General features: G+C 55.8%; 1 protein-coding gene across 2 annotated transcripts in view; it reads right to left on the bottom strand.

Annotated features, from left to right (window-relative positions):
- The window catches only part of RASA3 (RAS p21 protein activator 3), a 126,024-nt gene that overhangs the window by 78,154 nt on the left and 25,816 nt on the right, over positions 1-22,054 (bottom strand). Inside the window, exons 1-2 of one of the 2 annotated variants that reach the window (XM_025364566.1) lie at positions 6,061-6,238; positions 2,483-2,600 (exon numbers count right to left, since the gene is read on the bottom strand). In XM_025364566.1, the coding sequence (XP_025220351.1) occupies positions 2,483-2,559 (77 nt within the window). In that variant the 5' untranslated portion in view covers positions 2,560-2,600; positions 6,061-6,238. Of the gene's footprint in view, positions 1-2,482; positions 2,601-6,060; positions 6,239-22,054 lie in introns of those variants that run through there. The other variant, XM_025364565.1, reaches the window with a different exon arrangement.

Genomic DNA, 22,054 nt, shown 5'->3' on the forward strand with positions numbered 1-22,054 from the left:
GGGGGGCTGGGAGACCTGGGGGGCTGGGAGACCTGGGGGGCTGGGAGACCTGGGGGGCTGGGAGACTCGGGGGCCAGGAGACGCGGGGGGCTGGGAGACTCGGGGACTGGGAGACGCGGGGACTGGGGGAGGCGGGGGGCTGGGAGACGCGGGGGGCTGGGAGACTCAGGGGCTGAGAGACTCGGGGGACCGGCCCCAAAGTGGGTGCCACCATGGAGCAAAGAGCAGGCGGTGGCCAGGGCTAAACTCCCTGGCATGCAGGGCAACCCTGCCTGACACTTGCCTCTCAGGTGGATGCTGACCAATGACTAACACGGGACCACGTTAATGCACATGCACAGACTGAGGGCTTCTGACCACAGATGCCGTGTGGATTCCAGCTGCAAACTTATGAGAGAGCCAGGTTTTGGGTTCAAGTACATTTCCTGCCAACTTTTCATATGGGGTGGGTTGATGCACACTTTGTCCTCACACTACAGGGGAAGCCTGTGGCCAGCCCACATAGCCCCAGTGGACAGGGCTGCCAGCGTCCACACTACACGGCGCCACGGTTTTACACGTGGACGGGGCTGCCAGCGCCCACACTGAACGGCGCCACGGTTTTACTCTCTCGGAACTGTCCCACGTGGGTTTCTCTTTCTTTGCTACCATGTTTTGTTGTGTGTGTGTCTGGGGTTTTTTTGAGACAAGGTCTTGCTCTGTGGCCCAAGCTGGAGTGCAGTGATGCAACTGTGGTTCACTGTGGCCTCAACCTCCTGGCCTCAAGCAATCCTCCCACCTCAGCCTCCCAAAGTGCCGGGATTACAGGTGTGCACCACCACACCCGGCCAGAACCATGACTTCTATTTCTAAATTCTTCTGAAATAACTGAAAGACAAGGGGCCCCCATTTCTCAACCTCACCTGAAAGAGGTTCCCAAACAGGTCCTCCTCCCACTGGCTCTGATTGAGCAGGTCTGAGACGATCCAAGCCCGATAAAGACTGCCAGTAATGGCCGGCCTCGGGCCTAAAATCCACAGGCCTCTAACAACGGACCATTTAAACACAGAACTGACTTTTATCCAGGGAAGTGCCAAAGGGGCTTCTGAAGGGCCCGGTCATGTCTCTTCCCATTTTCTTCTGAAGAATGGCCATGCCCAGTCATCGCCAGGGCAACCCCCAAGACTCTCGAAAAGCCGGACTGGGCGCCTGACAACGTTCAGCCTGCAGTTCCTTTTGACGAGTTATTTCAAAGAACCCGGAGTGTGCACTAACATAACACAAACGACTCTCGTACCTCGGCCTGGAGGGCAGCTGCGCCGAAGCCTTTTGGAAGCACTGTGACTGACGGCGTGAGATGGTCCCAGGCCCCGGGGCAGGAGACCCCTCACAGTGTTCTAATAGGTGAAGTCGCCCAGTCATCAGAATGGGTGGTTCATTCCTGCTTGGAAGTAGCCAGACGCAAGGATGTGATTCTTCAGCTAAACATGTTCTCAAAATCAGAATCGCTGTTTTGATGAGAGCACACGTGGTTCTGAACTGAACGGTGGAGTCACAGCTATGCGGACGTCTTCCCTGATCCCCAGGCCGCTCCTTGTAACGCGGCCGCCCCACACTTCCCCTGAGGCCGCAACACCGAGGCCCTGCCTGGCACACTCTCCCTGGCGTCTCTCTTCCCACCCCCGACATAAACCGCCGTGGCTTCCTGTCCCTGTGCGTCCCACCACACACCGTGTCCTGGTGTTCAACTGCAGTGGTCCTCCGAGCACGGCCTGCGCCCTGCTGGAGCTTTTCAGAAACACACATTCTGGCCCTGCCCTGGACATCCCGGGGTCGGCACCCACATCCGCACATGCTCGAGTTGAGCGGCAAACTTGTTGATCTCAAGAGTTTGTTTTTCTTGGCTGACTCCTCTCTTCCTCAAATCGTATCAATCAACGCTTTCTAGGCCTCGTACCTCAGTTAACACCCATCTTCTGTACACAGGAAGGAAAATCTTTCTCAGCATTTCGCCCTCTCGAAATCCTTAATTTGTATTCTCGTGGAGTGCGAGCCTCCCAGTTCATCTATCTCTAATTAAAAAGCACTCCCACGAGTCCACACAGCGGCCGCCACTGACATATACTTCCTGGACAGCCCTGTGAGTCCACGTGGGGGCCGCCACCAACATGCGCTACCTGGACAGCCCTGCGAGTCCACGCAGGGGCCACCACCGATGTGTGCTTCCTGGACAGCAGGAGCATTTAGCCAACACCGGTTCACATCTGCGCACCGCCAAGGTCAGAAGCCCCGCTGCCTGCACACCAGAGCCCCAGGGAGCACCTCCTCCTCCTCAAACTAAGCAGCAAGAAAAGTGGGAAGGTGACGTCCACGCTCAGGACATTGTCTACACACAGAAAAATTCTCTACCCGCCGGAAAATGGGAAGGTGACGTCCACGCTCGGGACATTCTCTACACCAAAGAAAACACATCGCTGTCAGGTAAAGCAGCAGAGGACCTTACCAGAGCGACTTCTCCACAATCTTGGTCCGGAACACCTCCTCCTGGTCCAGGTTCACCGTGCAGTAGCAATCCCTCATCTTGCTTGGCCCCGGGTAAGAGGGAAGGTTTTTGGCTTCACCTAAAAAGTAAAAGCGACACACGTCATCAGCAGCGTGGAAACGTCTGGTCCCCTGCTCATCGCAGACACGCTTCCAAACCGCAGGTTTACTTCACAGCCGCACGCCGGCCGCCGCGTGTGTGCATTCACCACTCTCTACAAAGGCTTGGGGTTTTTGCCACCACAAGTCACAATGTGGATGCGCACACCACGTGTACACGCGCGGGACATTCTCTCGCCGAAAGGCAACGGACACGCCACCCTGAAATGCAAGTGGCGCAAGCAGGGACCCGCCAGCCTGGGACTCGGGATTCCTGTGTCTCACTTTGTTTTCCCCGCATTAGTCCTTTTATTTTAACATACAATTTTCCATCTCAGACCTGCTCGAGTGCACAGTTCCGTGGCATTAACCACGTTCACCGAGTTGTGCAACCATCACCACCATCCTCTCCAGAACGCTCTCATCGTGCGAAACGGAGACTCGGGCCCCGTTCAACACTCGCTCCCATCCCCTCCTGCTGTCTCCAGCGGCCCTCGCCCCACGTTGTCTCTGGATCTGACTGCTCTGGGCCTCACGTCGGCGGGATCCACGGGACGTGTCCTTCCGGCTCACTCCGCTCAGCCAGTGCCCTCCAGGGTGGCCCTGCTGTGGCCGCTGACTGGATTCCCTCCTTTTTTCAGGTTGGATAACTTTCCATCGTGCAGAGGGACCTCGTCTTGCTTATTCATTTATCCACTGAGTCCCTTTTTATTTTGAATTTTATGTTATGATATTAGGTCAAAGTTGGCGCCAGAATTAAAGGAAAGAGCTCCTTCTCGTGGACATGATTTGACTGTGAACTCAGCTGTTTGAATTGCCAGTTAAGAGAAGCGTCCCAGAGGGGCCTAAGCTGGGTCCACGTCTCCCTCCCTCAAGCCCAGAGACACCACCTGAATGCACGTGAAGGAAGTCCAGCCGGTTCCCGGCTGGCCCTGCAGAAAACGCCCGTGGTGCCCGACTCACGACCGCGGCGCCGGACTCAGGACCGCGGCGCCGGACTCAGGACCGCGGCGCCGGACTCAGGACCGCGGCGCCGGACTCAGGACCGCGGTGCCGGACTCATGACCGTGGTGCCGGACTCATGACCGTGGTGCCGGACACCTTGTTTGCCGGGGTCGATCTGGAGGTCATAACTGAACCCCAGCTGTGACTGCTCTGCTGGCAGCTCGGAGCACACCCCAGCGGCAAGCCTAACGGCCCAGTTTACCAGAGAATCGGGAGGGAGCCGGGAGGGATGAGTGGCAGCTGTCGATCCAGACGGCGGATGCCCAGTTTAAGTCCATTCTGTAAAACAAACGTCTCAAACACACTCGCGCCTCCCCAGGGCCTTCTCCGCCTCCGTCATTTGGCTCTAAACACGCCTGGCCATGGTGTCTCGAGGGCGCAGGACGAGAGGACAGATGCAGGCACAGGCACCACGCTGAGACCACACCAAGGCTCATGTAGCTCCTGCTGGCGCCACTCGGGGCCACATCACCTTATTCTTGTTGAAACAAAATCAAAAACCGGAGCAGAGTCGAAGTTTCTCAGATCCCCACTTCTACCCCTTCCAAAGCTTCGCGTCAACTCAGCAAGCACACACGTCATCGCCCACGTGGGCGGTCGGCTCATTTCGAAGATGCCGATTTGCAAACTGGCAGGCCAGAAACTCCAGAGGGCAGAAATAAACTCAGTTTGAAGCTTTTTAAAGACTTTTCATCCACCATATTAACCTGGGGCACTGTGCGAAGGAGCAGAAGCCGCGGGGTCTGGACGAAGGCTCCTGTGTCCACGCGTGTATCTCGGGGTCGAGGTGCCGGCAGGCGCTCCCAGCGGCACCCGCTGCTGCCCACACGGAGCGGCTCTCAGGGCCTCACTGCTTGCGGCCATTTCCCGCCAGCGCCCCCGACACACGGTCTGCCTCTGTGGGCCTGAAACTCCTGAACTGCAAAAGCAAGCGACACGGCAGCTCTCAAAGGCTCGTCTGGTCTGAGACGCTCTAATTCAAAAGGTTCTGGAAATTTTTATTTTGGGAATCATTAAGGAAGCGTCAAAGATAATCGGTTGGTGGGAAAAAACAAATGAATACTTCCTGATGGGCACTGGACCCTCAGAACAGCTCAACACGGCGACTCTCCGGGACGCACCTTCACCTGCTGCACGGGAGAGCACAGCCAGGCTGCTACGAGGCACCCGGCTCCAGGCCAGGCCTCAGGTCGGTCATCAAATGTCAAAAGACAGGCTTTCTGAAGGCTCCCACCGATGTGAAGGTCCCGCAGGCAGCACACGCAGGCAGCACACGCAGGCAGCACACGCACACACACAGCACACGCAGGCAGCACACGCACAAACACACAGCACACGCAGGCAGCACATGCAGGCAGCACCCACAGCACACGCAGGCAGCACCCACAGCACACGCAGGCAGCACACACACACACACAGCACATGCAGGCAGCGCACACACACACACACACAGCACACGCACACAGCACACGCAGGCAGCACACGCACACAGCACACGCAGGCAGCACACACAGCACACGCACACACGGCACACGCAGGCAGCACACGCACACAGCACATGCAGGCAGCACACACAGCACATGCAGGCAGCACATGCAGGCAGCACACGCAGGCAGCACACGCACACACGCACAGCACACACACACAGCACACGCAGGCAGCACACACAGTTAGGGTGTGTGACGAGTTCACAGGCACCAAGGGGAGAGCACGGCTGGCGAGCTTCTCTAGAAAGGGAAGGGAGCCTGGGGGATGGCGGGTGAGGTTCCCGGAGAAGACGCAGCCGTCCTGGTCGCCGCGGCTGCCCTGATTTTGAGGGCAGCCTCGGCACAGCCCGCGCGTCAGACGGGCCCCTCCAGCCTCCGGTCCTGTTTTGCAACCGACAGCTTCTGCAGCAGAGAGAAGTCCTCGCCCTCAACACAGCGCGACTTCGCCGACTTTCCTCCTGACACCTCGACGGTGTGAACGGACGCCGACCATATTTCCCTTGGGATTGTTTTGGGTTTTTTTTGGTTTTGTTTTTGGGAATTTTTTGTTTTTGTTTTGTTTTCTGGGATTTCTTTGTTTTTTGCAACAAATGAGTGTAGATATTTAGCTGTAAGTTCCTGTGTTTCTTAAAAGGAGAAAGAAAAAAGCTTTTGAAAGTCCTGTGGGAGACGGTGTCTGTGGACAACACAGAGCTAAGATTTGTTCCCACAGGGCCTCAGATCACAGCGGTAACAGCTGGGTCTTCTGAAGGTGGACGCTGCAGGACGGAAACGCACAGGCTTTCCCCGGACTCCCTGTAAGACAGACGCCACACGACGTGAAAAGGCCGGGTCCTCCCGCGCTGGCACCAACGCACCGGGTTCCTCCCTCCCCGCCCGACGATGCCCAGTCCCCCGGCCCCAAAACACAGCAGGTTCCTCCCTCCTCGCCCGATGGCCCCGTCTTTACCTCCTACTCCCTGCTCGCTGTCATCTGGGGCTGAGACCCTTTCTTTTTAATCTACTTTTGCTATGATGCATTTAATAAAAAGAAAAAGAGGGGGGACAAAATGCAAACCCATTTCCCTGCCTCAGGCTTCTGATGCCATCACCTCCAGTGCGTTGGTTTTGTTTCCAACTGTTAATAAAGCATTGAAACAGAAAAAAAAATCCTGAGAAACATCGGTTGCTATGACGACAGCAACACCAGGGAGCCTGCTGAACGCACCAACACCCAATGAGCTGCTCAGACCAGGAGGGCTGGAGCTGCCACGGCACGGCCTGGCCACGTCGCCCGGGGCCTCCCGTGTGCGCCACGTGCAGCAAGACCGAGCCTCTCCCTGCGGCCCCACAGCTGAGTGGGACGGGGCTGCCCCAGCTCCCAAGCGCCCGTTTCTTCTCCACCGCACCCCACACAGCTCGCTCAGTTACCTTCACCAAAGGTGCCTGTTCTGTCTCTCTCAGAGGAAATGTGTTTTCTCTTTTTTTCTGATACACAGAGACGTTCATATAAAAAGACAAAGCTGTCTGTGGTATACAGTAAGTGCCGAATTATTGTTGCATACATGGATGAATAAATGAATTAAAAGAAAAGTAAACTGGTTTCATCCTAATAGCCAAATAAGTAACAGTTCTCACGAGCACTTTTCCCACGGACGGTGTCTCTAAAACATGCGGTGTGTTCACAGCTGGCAGACTGACGCAGACAGCCAACACAGCACCCCGCGTCGGCTCTGAAACCTCAACTCCAGGGCTCTCCAGGGCACCATGCCCCTCCCTCAAGAGGACTCCTGTGGGTTATGAATGACAGAAGCCCAGGCTGCCATCCTCAAGCAAGGCAGCCCCCGATCCTCCTGGCCGGGAGGAGCCCCTGGCACCAGCGGGCTTCTGTGGGGGGTGGAAGGAGGAGGCACCAGCGGGCTTCTGTGGGCGGTGGAAGGAGGAGACAGGGCTCTGCGGGCTGATTCCAAAACTCCCCGGGTGACACCACCTGCCCAGGGAGGCCCGGCCCTGCCATCCAGGGTGTCTGCCCCTCGCCCAGTCTCCTCGAGAGCCCTCCAGTTCCCTCCAGCCTCCACGGCTCTTCAGAGGGAATGGGAGGTTCTGCGGAGGGCGGGCGACCAGACGTTAACCCCTCCCAAATAATAAACACATTCAATGTGATTTAAACTTCGACCACAGGGAGAATGAGTCTATGGTGACGGGGTGGCGGGAGGGGTCCTAGAGGCGCCCACTGTGCTTACTGCGGGCCTGGCCCTGACAACGGCTGAAACGGGGTCTCTCCCAGGGCACTTCCACAGGGCACGTTTGGTTGTCACTAAGGGTGGTGCCACTGGCATCTGGTGGGCAGAGTGCAGGGTGCTTGCTGTTCAGTGTCCCGCTGCCCACGGTGCCCCACGGCACAGGACCGTCCACCCAAAACACCAATAGTTCCCCACGGCACAGAGCCGTCCACCCAAACACCAACAGTTCCCCATGGCACAGGGCCGTCCACCCAAAACACCAATAGTGCCCACGGCACGGGGCCGTCCACGCAGAATGCAACAGTGCCCCAGTTACACGCTCCTGGTGCAAATGACTCTCCTCTCGTGCTTGGTGCAAAGGTTGTTAGCAACGGGCCACGGAGGAGATGCTGCCACATCACGCCAGAGACTCACGCATCCCGAGACCCAAGTGATCCCTAAACATCTAGGAGGAGACCTGGCCTTGGAGCCAGGTCAGCCAGAAGGTCGTCCAGGCCCGGCCTCCCTGGGGCTGCCCGATCTCCCGACGCAGTGTAACCCTCGAGGCGCAGGGGCCGCGTCACCCAGCACTCTGGAAATGCTGTGCACAGACCACGGCCACCAGCACATGCATTCTCGCAGTTCCGACTGCCTGTGAATCCAGCTGGTCTACCATGAGCCGCTGGAGAAAATACTCCAAGTCCTGAGATGAATGGAGCAGGAGCGCCTCCGGAATATCCTGAGAAACACGACTCCAAACCCTGTCAGCTGGTTCTAACGGTGCTCACTCTTATAAACGGGTCATAAAATACGGGAAAGAATGTGATTGCAGACACGGGACCTCGCCTCCACAGAGGGGCATCCCCCAGGAGGCTGGGGCAAATCCTACAGGTTCAAAACCAAAGTTTCACTGGCGGCTGAAAACCCCCAGGAAATAATGAGGAAACAGAGAAAGCAAAGGCGGGCGGAGACGAAGCCGCCCTTCTGAGTTCACAAAGGAGCGGAGACACACCGATGCCACACAGGAACCCTCAGGCCCCCCAGGTTCCTGGCGCAGCACAGCCTGCCCCACATCCAGACGGCGTCTCCTGAGGCTGTGACTCCCCTCCTGCGAGTTCACACACAGGACCCCTCACCTACACCGGCTGCACACACAGGACCTCGCACCCACAGCCACACTGGCTGCACACACAGGACCTCGCACCTGCACTCACCGGCTGCACACACAGGACTTCGCACCCGCACTCACCGGCTGCACACACAGGACCTCACGCCCACACCCACCGGCTGCACACACAGGAGAGCTTCTCACAGGACAATGCCCGGACCCCCACCCAGAGACTGCCATTCTTGGACTGCGAGCATTCCTGGATGAGTCCCGCCTGTCACGCTGAGTGGTCTTTCTAATGTGCCGCTGGCATCTGCTTGCTGGTGTCTTGCTGAGGACTTTTGTGTCTGTGTTCATCAGGGACATTGGCCTGTAGTTTTTTGTGTTGTGTCCTGCTCTGGTTTGGGTGTCAGGTAACACTAACCTCATTGCTTGAGTTTGGAAGTGTCCCCTTCTCTCTATTTGTTTGGATTAGTTTGAGTATAATTTGTATCCGTTCTTGAAATGTCTGAACAAATTCAGCAGTGAATCCACCAGGGCCTGGGCTCTTCTTTGCTGGGAGATTTTTTGTTCTGATTTCTACTTCGATACGTATTGGTCTGTTCAGGTACTGCTTCTTTACGGCTCCATCTTGGTAGGTTGTATGTGTCCGGGAATTTATAAAAGTTCTCTAGGTTTTCTAATGTGTTGGTATGCAGTTGTTCATAATAGTCTCTAGTAAGCCTTTGTACTTCTGTGCTATCAGTTATACTGTTTCCTTTTCCATCCTTGATTTTATCTATTTTGGTCTTATCTTTTTTTTCTTAATGTAGCTAGAGCTTTGTCAATTTTATCTTTTCAAAAAAAATCGACTTTTCATTTTGTCGATCTTTTGTCTTTTTTGTCTCAATTTCATTCATTTCTGCTCAGATCTTTGTTATTTCTTTCCTTCTACTAATTCGGGGTTTGGTTTCTTGCTTTTCCAGTTCCTTGTGGTGCATCACTAGGTTGCTTACTTGAAGTCTTTCTACTTTTATGACGTAGGCATTCATTGCTATAAATTTACCTCTTCGCACTGCTTCTGCTGTATCCCGTAGGTTTTGGTATGTTATGTTTCCATTTTCATTTGTTTCAACAAATTTTAAAATTCCCTTCTTCATTTCTTCCCTGACCCACCGGTCATTCGGGAGCATGTTGTTTAATTTCCATGTGTTTACATAGTTTCCAAAGTTCCTCTTGTTATGGTTTCTAGTTGTGTTGATTGTGGTGAGAAAAGAGACTTGATATAATTTTGACATTTTTTTTTTTGAGATTGTTCTGTGAGCTAACCTATGGTCTATCCTGGAGAATGTTCCACTTGCCAATGAGAATAATGTATATTCTGCAGCCGTTGGATGAAATATTCTGTAAATGTCTGTCAGGCTCTTTTTGCCTGGAGTATAGTTTAACTCCAACGTTTCTTGTTGATTTTTCTGCCTAGATGACCTTCCCTTTGCTGAAAGTGGGGTGTGAAGTCCCCTACTGTTGTTGTATTACAGTCTGCCTCTCTCTTTAGATCTATTAATATCTACTTTATATATATCGGGGTGCTCTGGTACTGGGTGCATATACATTTACTATTGTTATATCCCCTAGCTGAATTGACCTCCTTTTGTAGGCCTCATGAGGCTTACAAAAAACATTCTATAGTTATAACAAGTTATTAAAACTGATACCAACTTACCTTTGATTGTAAAAAAAAAAAGAGACAAACAAAAGCCTGTACACATTAACTCCCTTCTCCTCCCATATTTTGAATTTTTGGTGTCACAATTTATATTTTGATATTGCCTATCTCTTAACTGTTGTGGTTATTATTTTATTAATTGTGTCTTTCATTCTTCTTACAAAAGGTAGAAGTGGTTTACACACCATAATTACAGTATTAGTAGGACAATCACATTAGCATCCGTTTCCTTTGGTTTGAAGAACTTCTTGTAGGACAGGTTGGTAGTGATGAGTCTCCTCAGCTTTTGTTTGTCTGAGAAAGCCGCCATCTCTCCTTCATTTCTGAATGACAGCTTTGTGGGCACACCATTTTCAGTTGACAACTGTTTTCCTTTAGCGCTCTGCATATATCATCCTGCTCCCTCCTGGCCTAAAGGTTTCTGCTGAGAAGTTGCTGCCAGGAATACTGGACCTCCCCGAAATGTTATTTGCTGCTTTTCTCTTGCTGCTTTTGATGTCATCTCTTTGTCTTTGATCTTTGAGAGTTTTTTGATTACCGTATATCTTAGAGTATTCTTATTTGGGTTGAATCTGATTGGTGACCTTTGACCTTCTTGTACCTGAATATTTATATCTTTCTCCAGGTTGGAAAGTTTTCTGTTACTTATTTGAGTAAGTTTTCTTCTGCTTGTTTTTCTCAATCCCCTTTTTAACTCTGATAGCTTGACTATTTGCTCTTTTGATGTTGTCCCATAGATCTTGTAAGCTTTCTTCATTTCTTTTCATTTTTTGTTTTTTCTTCTCTGTGTATTTTCAAATACTCTGTCTTTGAGCTCACTGATTCTTCTTTCTGTTTGATAAGTTCTGCTACTAATGCTCTCTTTCATTTTTCCATTTCATTCATTGTATTTTTCTGCTCTAAGATTTCCATTTGATTGTTTTCTGTTACTTCAGTCTGTTAACTTTCTCTGATGAATGTGTAAATTCATTCTCTGTTTTCTTGAAGTTCATTGAGCTTCCTGAAAACAGCTACTTTGAATTATTTGTCTGAGAGATCACACATCTCCATCATTACGTTATGGCCAGTCTCTCGCACCTTATTTTATCCGTTTCGTAAGGTCACATTTGCCTGAATGTTCTGGTGCTTGTGGGTGATGATGAGTCTGAATCCCAAGGGTCCCACAGAGAGACTTCACACTGTGATAGGTACAGAATTATTGTTATTGTGGGAAATATGAGCAGGTTACTTTCAATTCTACCACTCGATAAACTAAACATAGCATTACCATATGATCTACCAATTTCACTCCTAGGTATATACTCGAAGGAATTGAAGACGGGTGTGCAAACAAAAACATACACGAATGTTCATAGCAGCACTATTCACAATAGTCAAAAAAGGTGAAAACAACCCAAACGTCCATCAACACACGAACTGATAAAATGTGATGTGCCATCAGCGGTTGCCAGGGGATGGGAAGTGATTACTTAAAGGATGTTCTTCTGGTGCTTACAAAGTGTTGAAACTAGAGAGGGATGATGGCTGCACAGCGTTGTAAATATGCTAAACGCCACTGAATCGTACACTTTAAAATTCTTAAAATGCTGAATTTCATGTTGTGTGTATTTTACAACTTAAAAAAAACACGGTTACCTAAGTATTGATAGAAGCAACGTTGGTAAATGTGAATGTGTTTAGTACATACGCATCACATTCTACCTGACATCCTTTTTTGGAATAAGAAAGGGTATAAATAGGCCGGGTGCGGTGGCTCAGCCTGTAATCCCAGCACTTTGGGAGGCCGAGACGGGCGGATCACGAGGTCAGGAGATGGAGACCATCCTGACGAACATGGTGAAACCCCGTCTCTATTAAGAAATACAAAAAACTAGTCGGGCGAGGTGGCGGCGCCTGTGGTCCCAGCTACTCGGGAGGCTGAGGCAGGAGAATGGCGGGAACCCGGGAGGCGGAGCTTGCAGTGAGCCGAGATCCGGCCACTGCACTCCAGCCTGGGCGACAGAGCAAGACTCCGTCTCAAAAAAAAAAAAAAAAAAAAAAAGAAAGGGTATAAATAAATACTTCTTTTAGAGCTTATATTTAATTACATTATTTTTATTTATGCATTTTGTTGGGCTATAATATACACTCAGTAAATAGAGCTCAACATGTTTACACGTGTGCACAGCCACACAGTCGGCCAGACCGAGGCACAGGCTCCCCGACACCAGAATGTCCTCTCGTGTCCCGCCCCACCCAAAGCTTAGCACTCTTCCGAGCTCTAGAGTCACCCTATTCTTACAGCTCAGATCAACAGAACCGTACACTATGTACCTACATCTGCTACTCTAGTAGGGGGTGAAAGGCGATGACATTCTACCTTTCATTTCAGTTCATGAAATGAAGTAATTTTATAAGAGGAATTTACTATTTAGTAACCCATTAGTGAAGTTCACACAGGAAAGTCGGGATAAATGCTTGATTATTCCCTTTTATTTACTGGGTTTTCAAATAATGGCTTGGCTACCTATCATCCTCCATTGGTGAATAATTCGGGGCTTTTTAGTAATGTTTTGCGATTATTTTTTATTGAGATGTAATTCACGTATCATACAATTCACCCTTTTAAAGTGTACAATTCAGTGGTTTTTAGTATATTCACAGAGTTATAAAACCATCACCACTAACTCCAAAGAATTTTCATTACCCGAAAAAGAAGCCCCATACCCATTCCCAGTCCCGTCGCCCTCCCCACAGTCCCTGGCATCCACGGATCCACCCTCTATCGCTACCGATTTGCCCGTCCTGAACATCTCACAGAAAGGGGATCACATGTGGCCTCCTGCACCTGGCTTCCTTGAGGCAGCCTCATGTTTTCTAGATTCTTCCATGCCGTAGTCTCAGGGCTTCACTCCTTCCTGTGGCTGATTAAGAGAGACCTGTTTATGTCATGCACACACCTTCACACGCGTCCACCCACACTCACAAGTCACCGAACAGCTCAGGCAGCAGGCAAGGCTCCAGAGAGACACTCCGAGGGTCAGGATGATGGGCTCGGCTGTTTCCACAAACCAGGTGGCTTGGGGCAACTCATCCAACCTCTCCAGGCCTCAGTTTCCCCATCTGTAAACTCAGTGGCTGGGCCTCAGGTGACCCTGGGTCTCCTTCCAACTCCACAATTCTGTGATTTGAGCAAACAAGTCCAATCCTGAGTTCTGTCTCCCTTTCTAATCCAGTAAAAATTAAGCTATTGTGTTCACTTGACTCAGCGGAGTGTGTAGGGGCAGAGCAATTATGACATAAAACCACAATTCTCTTTGGCACTGCAAGTTAATCCAAGTTAATTTTTCACACCACGATTGGCAAAATCTGCCTACAGGGCAAGGCTCTAAGCAAATGCCTACAGAGTTTTCACCTGTGCAAAAATGCTGTTTTCATTTGTGAAACACACTTTATTACTTTACGGTGAAAGTTCGCAGCTAGAATCCAGCCTCTCCTCTCTGTATGCCAAGAGAGTTTCAACACCAGGTTCTGTGAACTTCTACAAACCAAGCAACTAAGTGAAGCCCTCATCCCGTGGCTCTACGGGTGGCCCTGGGCGGCATCGGTGTGCTGGGAAGGGGGTGCACAGGCCCACCCCGGTAGGCTACCTGGGAGTCCACGTGCTCAAAAATGCAGGGTGACCCTGGCGCAGGCTCGGGTCTGAGAGCTGCTCAGCGGCCCACGCCTCCTCTGGAAAAACACTTTTCTCACTGTCACCCGAATAGCATCTCGGCCGTTCTCCGACACTCAGTGGCTCTGCACCCCCGGCTCAGAACCCTGTGCATTGCCTCAGCTCAGAGGCCCATCATCGAGCCGACCTCCTGCTTCTTTAAAGCCACCTTCTCACAGTGTTCAGTCCCGGGGACCCCGGTTGGGACAGTTCGCAGAGTGTGAGCTCTGGCCGACCATTCGTGTCCTGGGTACGACTCACCCTCCTTCGTGATTCAGACTATTCCAGCCTGGAATAACTCGATGGCTCCGACGGGAACTGCTCCTTTCCAGCCAAATGGCCCGTTTCCCAAACGCCTTCCCTGTCTGTTCTCTAAATACTGTAGCACCACACTGACCAGCGGCGGGGTCTCCACCACAGTTAGGACCACCCTTCCCTCCTCCTCCCCCAAAGCACTCAACAGCTCTCCAGCACCCACCGAATGAAGCACCGATCCTTCGGCCAGGCTCTGGAGCCCCCACAAGCAATGTCCCTCTGCGTCCACTGACTGGACGTACTCACCCTACACCGCAGCCAAACGCACTCCATGTTTGCCAACGTGGGCACCTTTGTACATGTGTTCTCTCTGCCTAGAGTCTCCATCCTCCTTCGCGTCTCCATCCTTCCCGTGTGCCAGGCCACGCTCAAAGTCTCCTCCTCTGCAAGGCTCCCAGATCACCCCCAAAGCCACCGCACCTGTCCCTGAGTGTCCAAGCCATCACAGGTTCACTGAGGCTGTGTTCCGCCAGGCGCAGCACTGCGTCTGTGTGTCCACATCCCTCCTGGACCGAGCGGTTCTCAGCAGACACCGGCTGACCAAAGGAGCATCTTTAGAGCCAACAGGAACAGTCCAGAGGCCAGAGGCCTGGGTGGTCTGACTGTCACTCATCTCTGCTTCAGTTAACTGAGCAATAAAATACCCTGCAGGTAAGATCAGATGGCAGGTGCCAGTGTGTCCTGAAAAGCCGCAAGTCTACAAGCAGCCGGCAACCCGCCTGGCCATGCTGTGTGCATCCCCACAGGGCGCCAGGAGCAAACAGCCGAACATCCATCCCATTCCCAATTCAGGGCAATGGGTCCAAAAGACGCTGTCGCTGCTACGTGAGGCAGAACATCACAGCGATGAGGCAGGCAGCAAATAGATGCCTCAGGGCGTTCCTCAAAGAAAGGAATGACGCAGCCTGAAAATCCCACCAGAAGTCTCTTCCTACAAGCATCTAAACGCCCTGAGTTCCACTTCCCAGAAGAGAGCAGTTACGTGAAGCAGCGATCACAGGGAGAACGGACGTGCCCGGCCACAAAGGCTGCCTTCCGTCTCCTCGTCCCATTCCACCTTACAGAACGGCTGCCCTCTGCAGGGCCACACCACTGCCCGGATGCAGATGCCGAGACGGGAGCTGATGGGCAGGTTTCTGGGGTGAGTGGCGGGAGAGAGTGGGCAGCAGACAGGACAGGGGACGCAGCCTACGCGGAGTGGATGAGTCAGGAAGACCCCGCCTGGGTCTCAAGACCCCACCATGGGGTCTTGTCTCATTCGTGAACCTGTACACACCTTGCAGCAGTGCAGATGGCCAGGGCTCCGCCGCGGGGGCTCCGGGGAGACCACCAGCGAGAGACGGAGACCCCTGGGAACAAAGCGGGCCCAGATGGAGACCTCAGACAAAGGCAGCTCTCGGCCCTCGGCTGAGCAGGCTGAGGGGCTACAGCCCCGGTCCAGGCCCAGGCCGGCCGCCAGCACAGAGAGGCCCAAGTGGACCCTGGGGCCCAAACCCCAATCTGGGGGCTGCAGGGGAGCACAGCGGCCGGCGAAAGGCACAGCACACAGGGCTACAGCGGGCAGCCTGTGGTCAACAGCTCATCAGTGACGGTGACCAGCCAGGCCCAGCCAAGACAGCAGGAAAAAAATCACACGGAGGCCACGCCCTCTACCTTGGGGGCAGAGTTGAGAGGACAGGTGGGCGAGGCAACAGGGACCCAGGTGCAGGTCAGCAGACGCTGAGGATCCCAGGGTCCGCGTGCCCAGCCAGGCCTCACACCAGCGACACCCAGGGGTCTGCACCAGAGCCACGGGGGACACGAACAGGCGAAAAGTTCAGCAGGGCTGAGGCACCCAGGCCGGGTCTGAGGCAAACACGAAAGTACAGCAGGGCTGTAGCCCTGAGACCTGGTGGGCTGGGGTCAGGACATGAAGGGTATGTGTGGACTCGGGCTGGCCGGCCCCCTCCCATCGAGATGTGGGAAACCCCACGGCCGGGATGAGGGGAGGCAGGAGGGGCGAGGGGCGTAGAGGCCGGCTGAGTGTCCAGAGGAGAGACCAGCCCAGACCCAGGGAAGCAGGAGCCCCGTGGGATGTGCCAGACAGCAAGGAGAGAGGTAGTGGAAGCCACAAGGGCTGGGGAAGGACCTCAGAAGGGGTTTAAAGAATGAAGAAATAAAAGCTCTGAAATTTATTTTAACAGAGCTCTGGGCTACCGCAGGCAAGAAGACAGCAACACCCACTGAAGCCAGACCCTCAGCAGTCAGGGCCCGGCCCCCCGAGCCCCCCACCCACCCCTCCTCTCCTCAAGGTCAGAACGGCAGCGAAGGTCAGAGGCAGACGCTCCCAACCCACAGGCAGCTGCTGAGGCCTGAGGCCAGGGACATGCGGGGCGGCAGCCCCTCCCAGGCCTCCATCCCCCTAGGCGGTACAGAAATAGGTGTCTTGTGGGTGGGTGCTGGTCGGGAGGGAGGGTGACTGCCTCTCCCTTTCCAGGCACATTTGGATTCCCCGGGGTGTCTGGGAATGACTCACGCCGCCGGTCAGCGCTTCTCAGACCTGCGTTCACAGCGCGTCTCCCTCCTTTCCCTCCCTGCCTGGGACCTAAGCAAGGCTCTGTTTAAAATTGGCCCAAATGCAGGGTCAGCGCCTGGGATGCAGCCCCCACAGTATCCCTGCCCCGCAGCCCCCCACAGCCCCCCACAGCCTCCCTGTAGCCCCTGCAGCCCCCCTCGCAGCCCCTGCAGCCCCCCACAGCACCCTATAGCCCCCCTGTAGCCCCCACAGCCCTCCTGTACCCACAGCAGCCCCCCACAGCCCCCCATAGCCCCTGCAGCCCCCCTCGCAGCCCCCTGCAGCCCCTCACAGCCCCCTGCAGCCCCCCACAGCCCCCCTGTAGCCCCTGCAGCCCCCCCACAGCCCCCCTACAGCCCCCTGCAGCCCCCATGTAGCCACAGCAGCCCCCCACAGCCCCCTATAGCCCCTGCAGCCCCCCTCGCAGTCCCCACGGCAGCCCCCACAGCCTCCCTGTAGCCCCTGCAGCCCCCCTGTAGTCCCCACAGCCTCCCTGTAGCCCCTGCAGCCCCCCTGTAGCCCTTGCAGCGCCCCCCTCCACAGCCCCCTGCGGCCCCCATGTGCTCTGCTCGATGCTCAAACACAGAGTTTTATCTCCTTAACTCTAATGCTGTTTAAAAACTATTGTCCTAACTAAGCAAGAAAAATGGCAGGTTTGCAAAGCGTCTGCCCTGGAGAGCGGCAGGCCAGGGTGGAGACACCACACGGACACAGCCGAACACGGACACAGCCGAACACGGACACAGCCGAACACGGACACAGCCAAACACAGCAAGGCTTTCCAAACTGCGCCACAGGAAGACACTGAATGGTGAATGGAGGAGCTTGCAGGAGACGCAGCCCTGACTCCGCCCCGCCCCGGCCAGCAGTGCTCTGTGCCAGCACTGGCCTCGGCCCTGACCCTCCCCACTACGTCCTGGGCACCCTCAGAGCTTCGGCCATGGGGTGCACAGCAGCCTCCACGCACTCGGAAAGGAGATTTTCAGACTTTTGTGCGGAACACCAGGTGCCGCCCACCTGCAAAGCGCTTGGTCAGTGTGGCCTGGAAAGGGGAGGCAAGTCCTGGGGACAGGGCTCTGTCGGGCGGAGGACGTGATGCTCAGAGCAGCCAGGGACCCCCATCCGGGCCCGGTGCCCCTGCGCTGTGCCCCACGCTGCCTGGAAGTTTGTTCTGGAAACCACCTCCAAGACAAGTGCGGCAGCCGGCCCTAGCAGCTGGGAAGAAGGCGGCTGACGTGGCTTCCGTGGAAAATGCCAGAAAGCACATCCCACACCAGGACACCCGGGGAAACAGCCTCAACTCGGAAAATCCCAGGCTGTTTCGGTCTCTCTGCCGGCCGGACCTGCTTAGATGTCCCGCCGTTTGGGAACTGTGTACCCTTCGAGAAACGCTCCAAGGCCCCAGGGACGCCTAAAGCCGTGGAGCCCGGACCCCGTGCGTCTGTGTTCTCACCACCTGGAGAGGCTGCGAGGTGACTGACAGGCGGACCACGGGGCCTCAGCCGCTACACAGAACACCACACGATTTAAAACTCAGAAATCGCTTAGTTTTAGAATTTTCCATTTAACATTTTGGACCATGGCTGACCACAGGTGACTGAAACCGCAGGTGAGGGGGTGAGCGTCACCTGTGTCAGGCTGGACACGCCCAGGGGCCTGGGGAGCAGCCAGGGGTGGGGGGACAGGGGCTCCCCACCCACACGGATGGCCCGTGCAGTCACCAGCAAGGTAGGGTCCTGCAGGCCTGCGTCCCGGCCAACGGCAGCCACCAAACCTCTCCGTACTTCTGTTACGGACAAGTCAGAGGGGCCCAGAAAAAGGGACCCAAACTGAAGAACCAGGGAATTTCAGAGGGAGAGGAACGTAAGCAGACCCCTGGGTCATGCGCTAGGAGGGGGCTCTGCTGCCCAGCGAGGTCTACCCCCAACCAGGACCCCCACAGCCCACCAGGGGCCGGCACGTCTACAGGAAGGACAGAGGGAGGATGAGCCCCTCAGGGCCGAGAGTCACCAGTCGCTGCTGGTGCTGGGCCCCACCCGGAGACAGCGTCTAAGCACCACCCCATGGACAGTCCGAACCCGGAGGGGCCTGATCCTGACCCTGACCCATGCCAGGGGCCCCAGCCGGCGCTGCATGCTGGAGATCCAAGCTTTCCTCAGCAAACACGCTCGGCTGTCCTTGTGTCCAAGTCACCCCTCTTGGTAAAACAGTGAAGCCAGCAGTGAAATGCACAAAACCCGAACAGCCCCAGAGGAGAAACTGGAACCCTTCCGGGGAGGAAGGCAGTTTCTAAATGTTTCCCTTGACTGCTGTGGGCGCACCCGGGGTTCTGGGGGTGGACGTGAGTGACTGCTGTGGGCGCACCCGGGGTTCTGGGGGTGGACGTGAGAGGGCTGTGGGCCCTGAAGTCACCTGCTGGATTCCAAAGTGGGCGAAGGCAGGGGTGTCCAGAAAGCACATGGAAAATGGCATTCCCAGGAAATGTGGCAAATCATTCGCCCCGGACCACGGCCCGAGGAGACCGACTCGCCCCGGACCACGGCATAAAGACACACCGGGCCTCTCATCAGAAAGTGGGGAGCAGGGGTCTCAGTTCCCAACGACCCCACAGCGATGTCTGCAGGGTGAAAGACCCCGTACGCAGCACCGAAGGAACCTGCCCGACACACAGCCCCCAGCCTCGAGCGGAGGCCCCCAGACTGCATACAGCTGTGCAGATGCAAATGACCTCCCTTTGGGCGTGAGTCACAGGACTGTCTTTAAAAGAGTGTCTTCTTCCAGTGCCAGAAAACAGAGAGACGGGGGCTGTGACACACAGGAGCGGGCGGGCGGTGGGCCGGCGGCAGGTGGGCAGTAGGCGGCAGCGGGCAGGCAGCGGGCTGAGAAGCAGAGCAGAGCCCCAGCCGGGAGCCCAGACGGCGGCAGAGCAGCGGACACCGAACCAGATGGTGGGACCTGTGCTGGGGGAGAGTGAGAGCGAAGAGAAAGAGAGACGGAGACAGAGAGACGGCGAGGGGGAGAGGGACAGAGAGACAGAGGCAGGGGGGGACAGAGAGGGAGTGAGAGCACTTCCCACAGGAAGAACCAAGCTCAGGTCCCACCCTCCCCCGGAGCCTGGTGCAGCTGTGTGGGACAGGCAGGAGGTGTGAGGGGCCCCGTCTCTGACATGTTGTGCCAGCACTGCCCTCTACACACAAACTCTCAGGAACCATCGCGACCCCATTTTGTAGAAGACGCTGAGGCCCAGGGCGGTAAGCAGGCCACATGGCCAGTGGCAGGGGCAGAAGTCAGACTGCAGCCCCCCAGGTGGTGTCATGGCCAAGACTGCAGCATCACTGCCCGTCCTGCCTCGCCTGCCCCCAGGGCGACCTCTGTCCTATGGACTCTGGGGCTTCCTGACCCCCGGGGAGGGTGGCAAAGCCTGTGGAGGCCGGAGTCCCATGGGCTGGGGGACGACAGGAAGACCAAGTCATCTGTATAATCGCCGCGGACGCAGTCAGCAGTGCCGCCCACCCACCCACAAGGCAACACGGGGCCTGAGACCACCCCAGGCAGGTGGGCAGGTGGGCACGTGGGCACGTGGGCAGGTGGGCTCCTAGAGTTGGGCTCCCAGAGTTGGGCTCCAGAGTTGGGGGCCCTGACCCAAGCCACCCCTGCTGCTCACTCACCCCTAAGGGTGATAGGAGTGAGGCTGCGATGCTGTCGGCCGAGGACGCTGATGTGGGCAGCTCTGGTGCAGCCGGCCCCGGGGGAGAAATGCAGCTGTGGCTGGCGTGGAGGTGGCTGTGGCCGATGGCCGTGACTGTTGCTGTGTTTGGCAGAGAAGCCAGGTACACTGGCTCTGTGCTTCAAGGGGACCTAGAGGGTCTCCCCCAAGTCCGTCAGAAATGTGTGCACATTCGCCCTACCCCACTGTGCACCTGGCCCAAGTTGGGAGAGACGCCCGAGAGACCACAGTCAGCCTCAGCACAGTGAGGGCTGCCCTCGCCCTTTGGGGTATCTTGGAAGAGCCTGACGTTCTCTCTGGGGTAGCTCTCACCCTCACAAAGCACAAAAAACACTAGAACCCCAGACTCACGCTACGTCCAAAGGGAAGGCCAGGCGGCTCCCGGATGGGGGAACGGGGAACACAGAACCACGCCCCCAAGGAGCATCTGACACCGGAGCCCGAGTCTCGGCTCAGCACCACCACCCCCGATGCGTCCACACCGCCCCGGCCACAGACACCCACCGATGGTGCGTCCACACCGCCCCGGCCACAGACACCCACCGATGGTGCGTCCACACCGCCCCGGCCACAGACACCCACCGATGGTGCATCCACACCACCCCGGCCACAGACACCCACAGACGACACATCCACGCTGCCCCGGCCACAGCATCACCACCCCCGAAGCGTCCACGCCGCCCCAGCCACAGACACCCCCAGACGATGCGCCCACGCCGCCCCAGCCACAGACACCCACAGACGCGTCCACACTGCCCCGGCCACAGACACCCACCACTGGCAATGTGGCCTGAGACGCCACCACACCCTGGTCAGAGGCTCAACCCACACCCGCACCCCACAACCTGTACTCACAAAACCTGCAGCTAGCAGGAACCGGCCTCTTTGCCTGACCCTGTCATCAGTGGAGGGAACTCTGGGGGCCGGCACACCCAGCGCAATTACAGGGCAAGCATCTGATGCCCTCCTAGTGGGCCGGCCACACAGCCTCTCATCAACCGCCCCGCAGAGAACCACAGTCGAAACCTGCACCGCCCAGATTTGACGACTCAATGCCAACTTCAGAAGAGGAGAAAATAGCAAATCCAAACTTTGATTTTTCCTTTCTTATTTATGACTCAGGACAAGACTGCCTGAGAGAGCATCAGACTCCAAGTGCAGGCTGCAGTGCGGTGTCTGTTCTGGAGTGGGGGCTACCCCTCCCGAGTCCACACACCCTCACCCCTGCCCTCCCCACACACGCTCACCCCTGCCCAGCCCACACACCCTCACCCCTGCCCTCCCCACACACGCTCACCCCTGCCCAGCCCACACACCCTCACGCCTGCCCTCCCCACACACGCTCACCCCTGCCCAGCCCACAAACCCTCATCCCTGCCCTCCCCACACACGCTCACCCCCTCCTCCCCACACACCCTCACCCCTGCCCTCCCCACACACGCTCACCCCTCCCCAGCCCACAAACCCTCATCCCTCCCCTCCCCACACACCCTCACCCCTCCCCAGCCCACAAACCCTCAGCCCTCCCCTCCCCACATACCCTCACCCCTGCCCTCCCCACACACGCTCACCCCTCCCCAGCCCACAAACCCTCATCCCCCCCCTCCCCACACACCCTCCCCCCTCCCCCCCCCCCCCCCCC

Source organism: Theropithecus gelada, chromosome 17 (genome assembly GCF_003255815.1).
Source record: "Theropithecus gelada isolate Dixy chromosome 17, Tgel_1.0, whole genome shotgun sequence".
NCBI classification, from domain to species: Eukaryota; Metazoa; Chordata; class Mammalia; order Primates; family Cercopithecidae; genus Theropithecus; species Theropithecus gelada.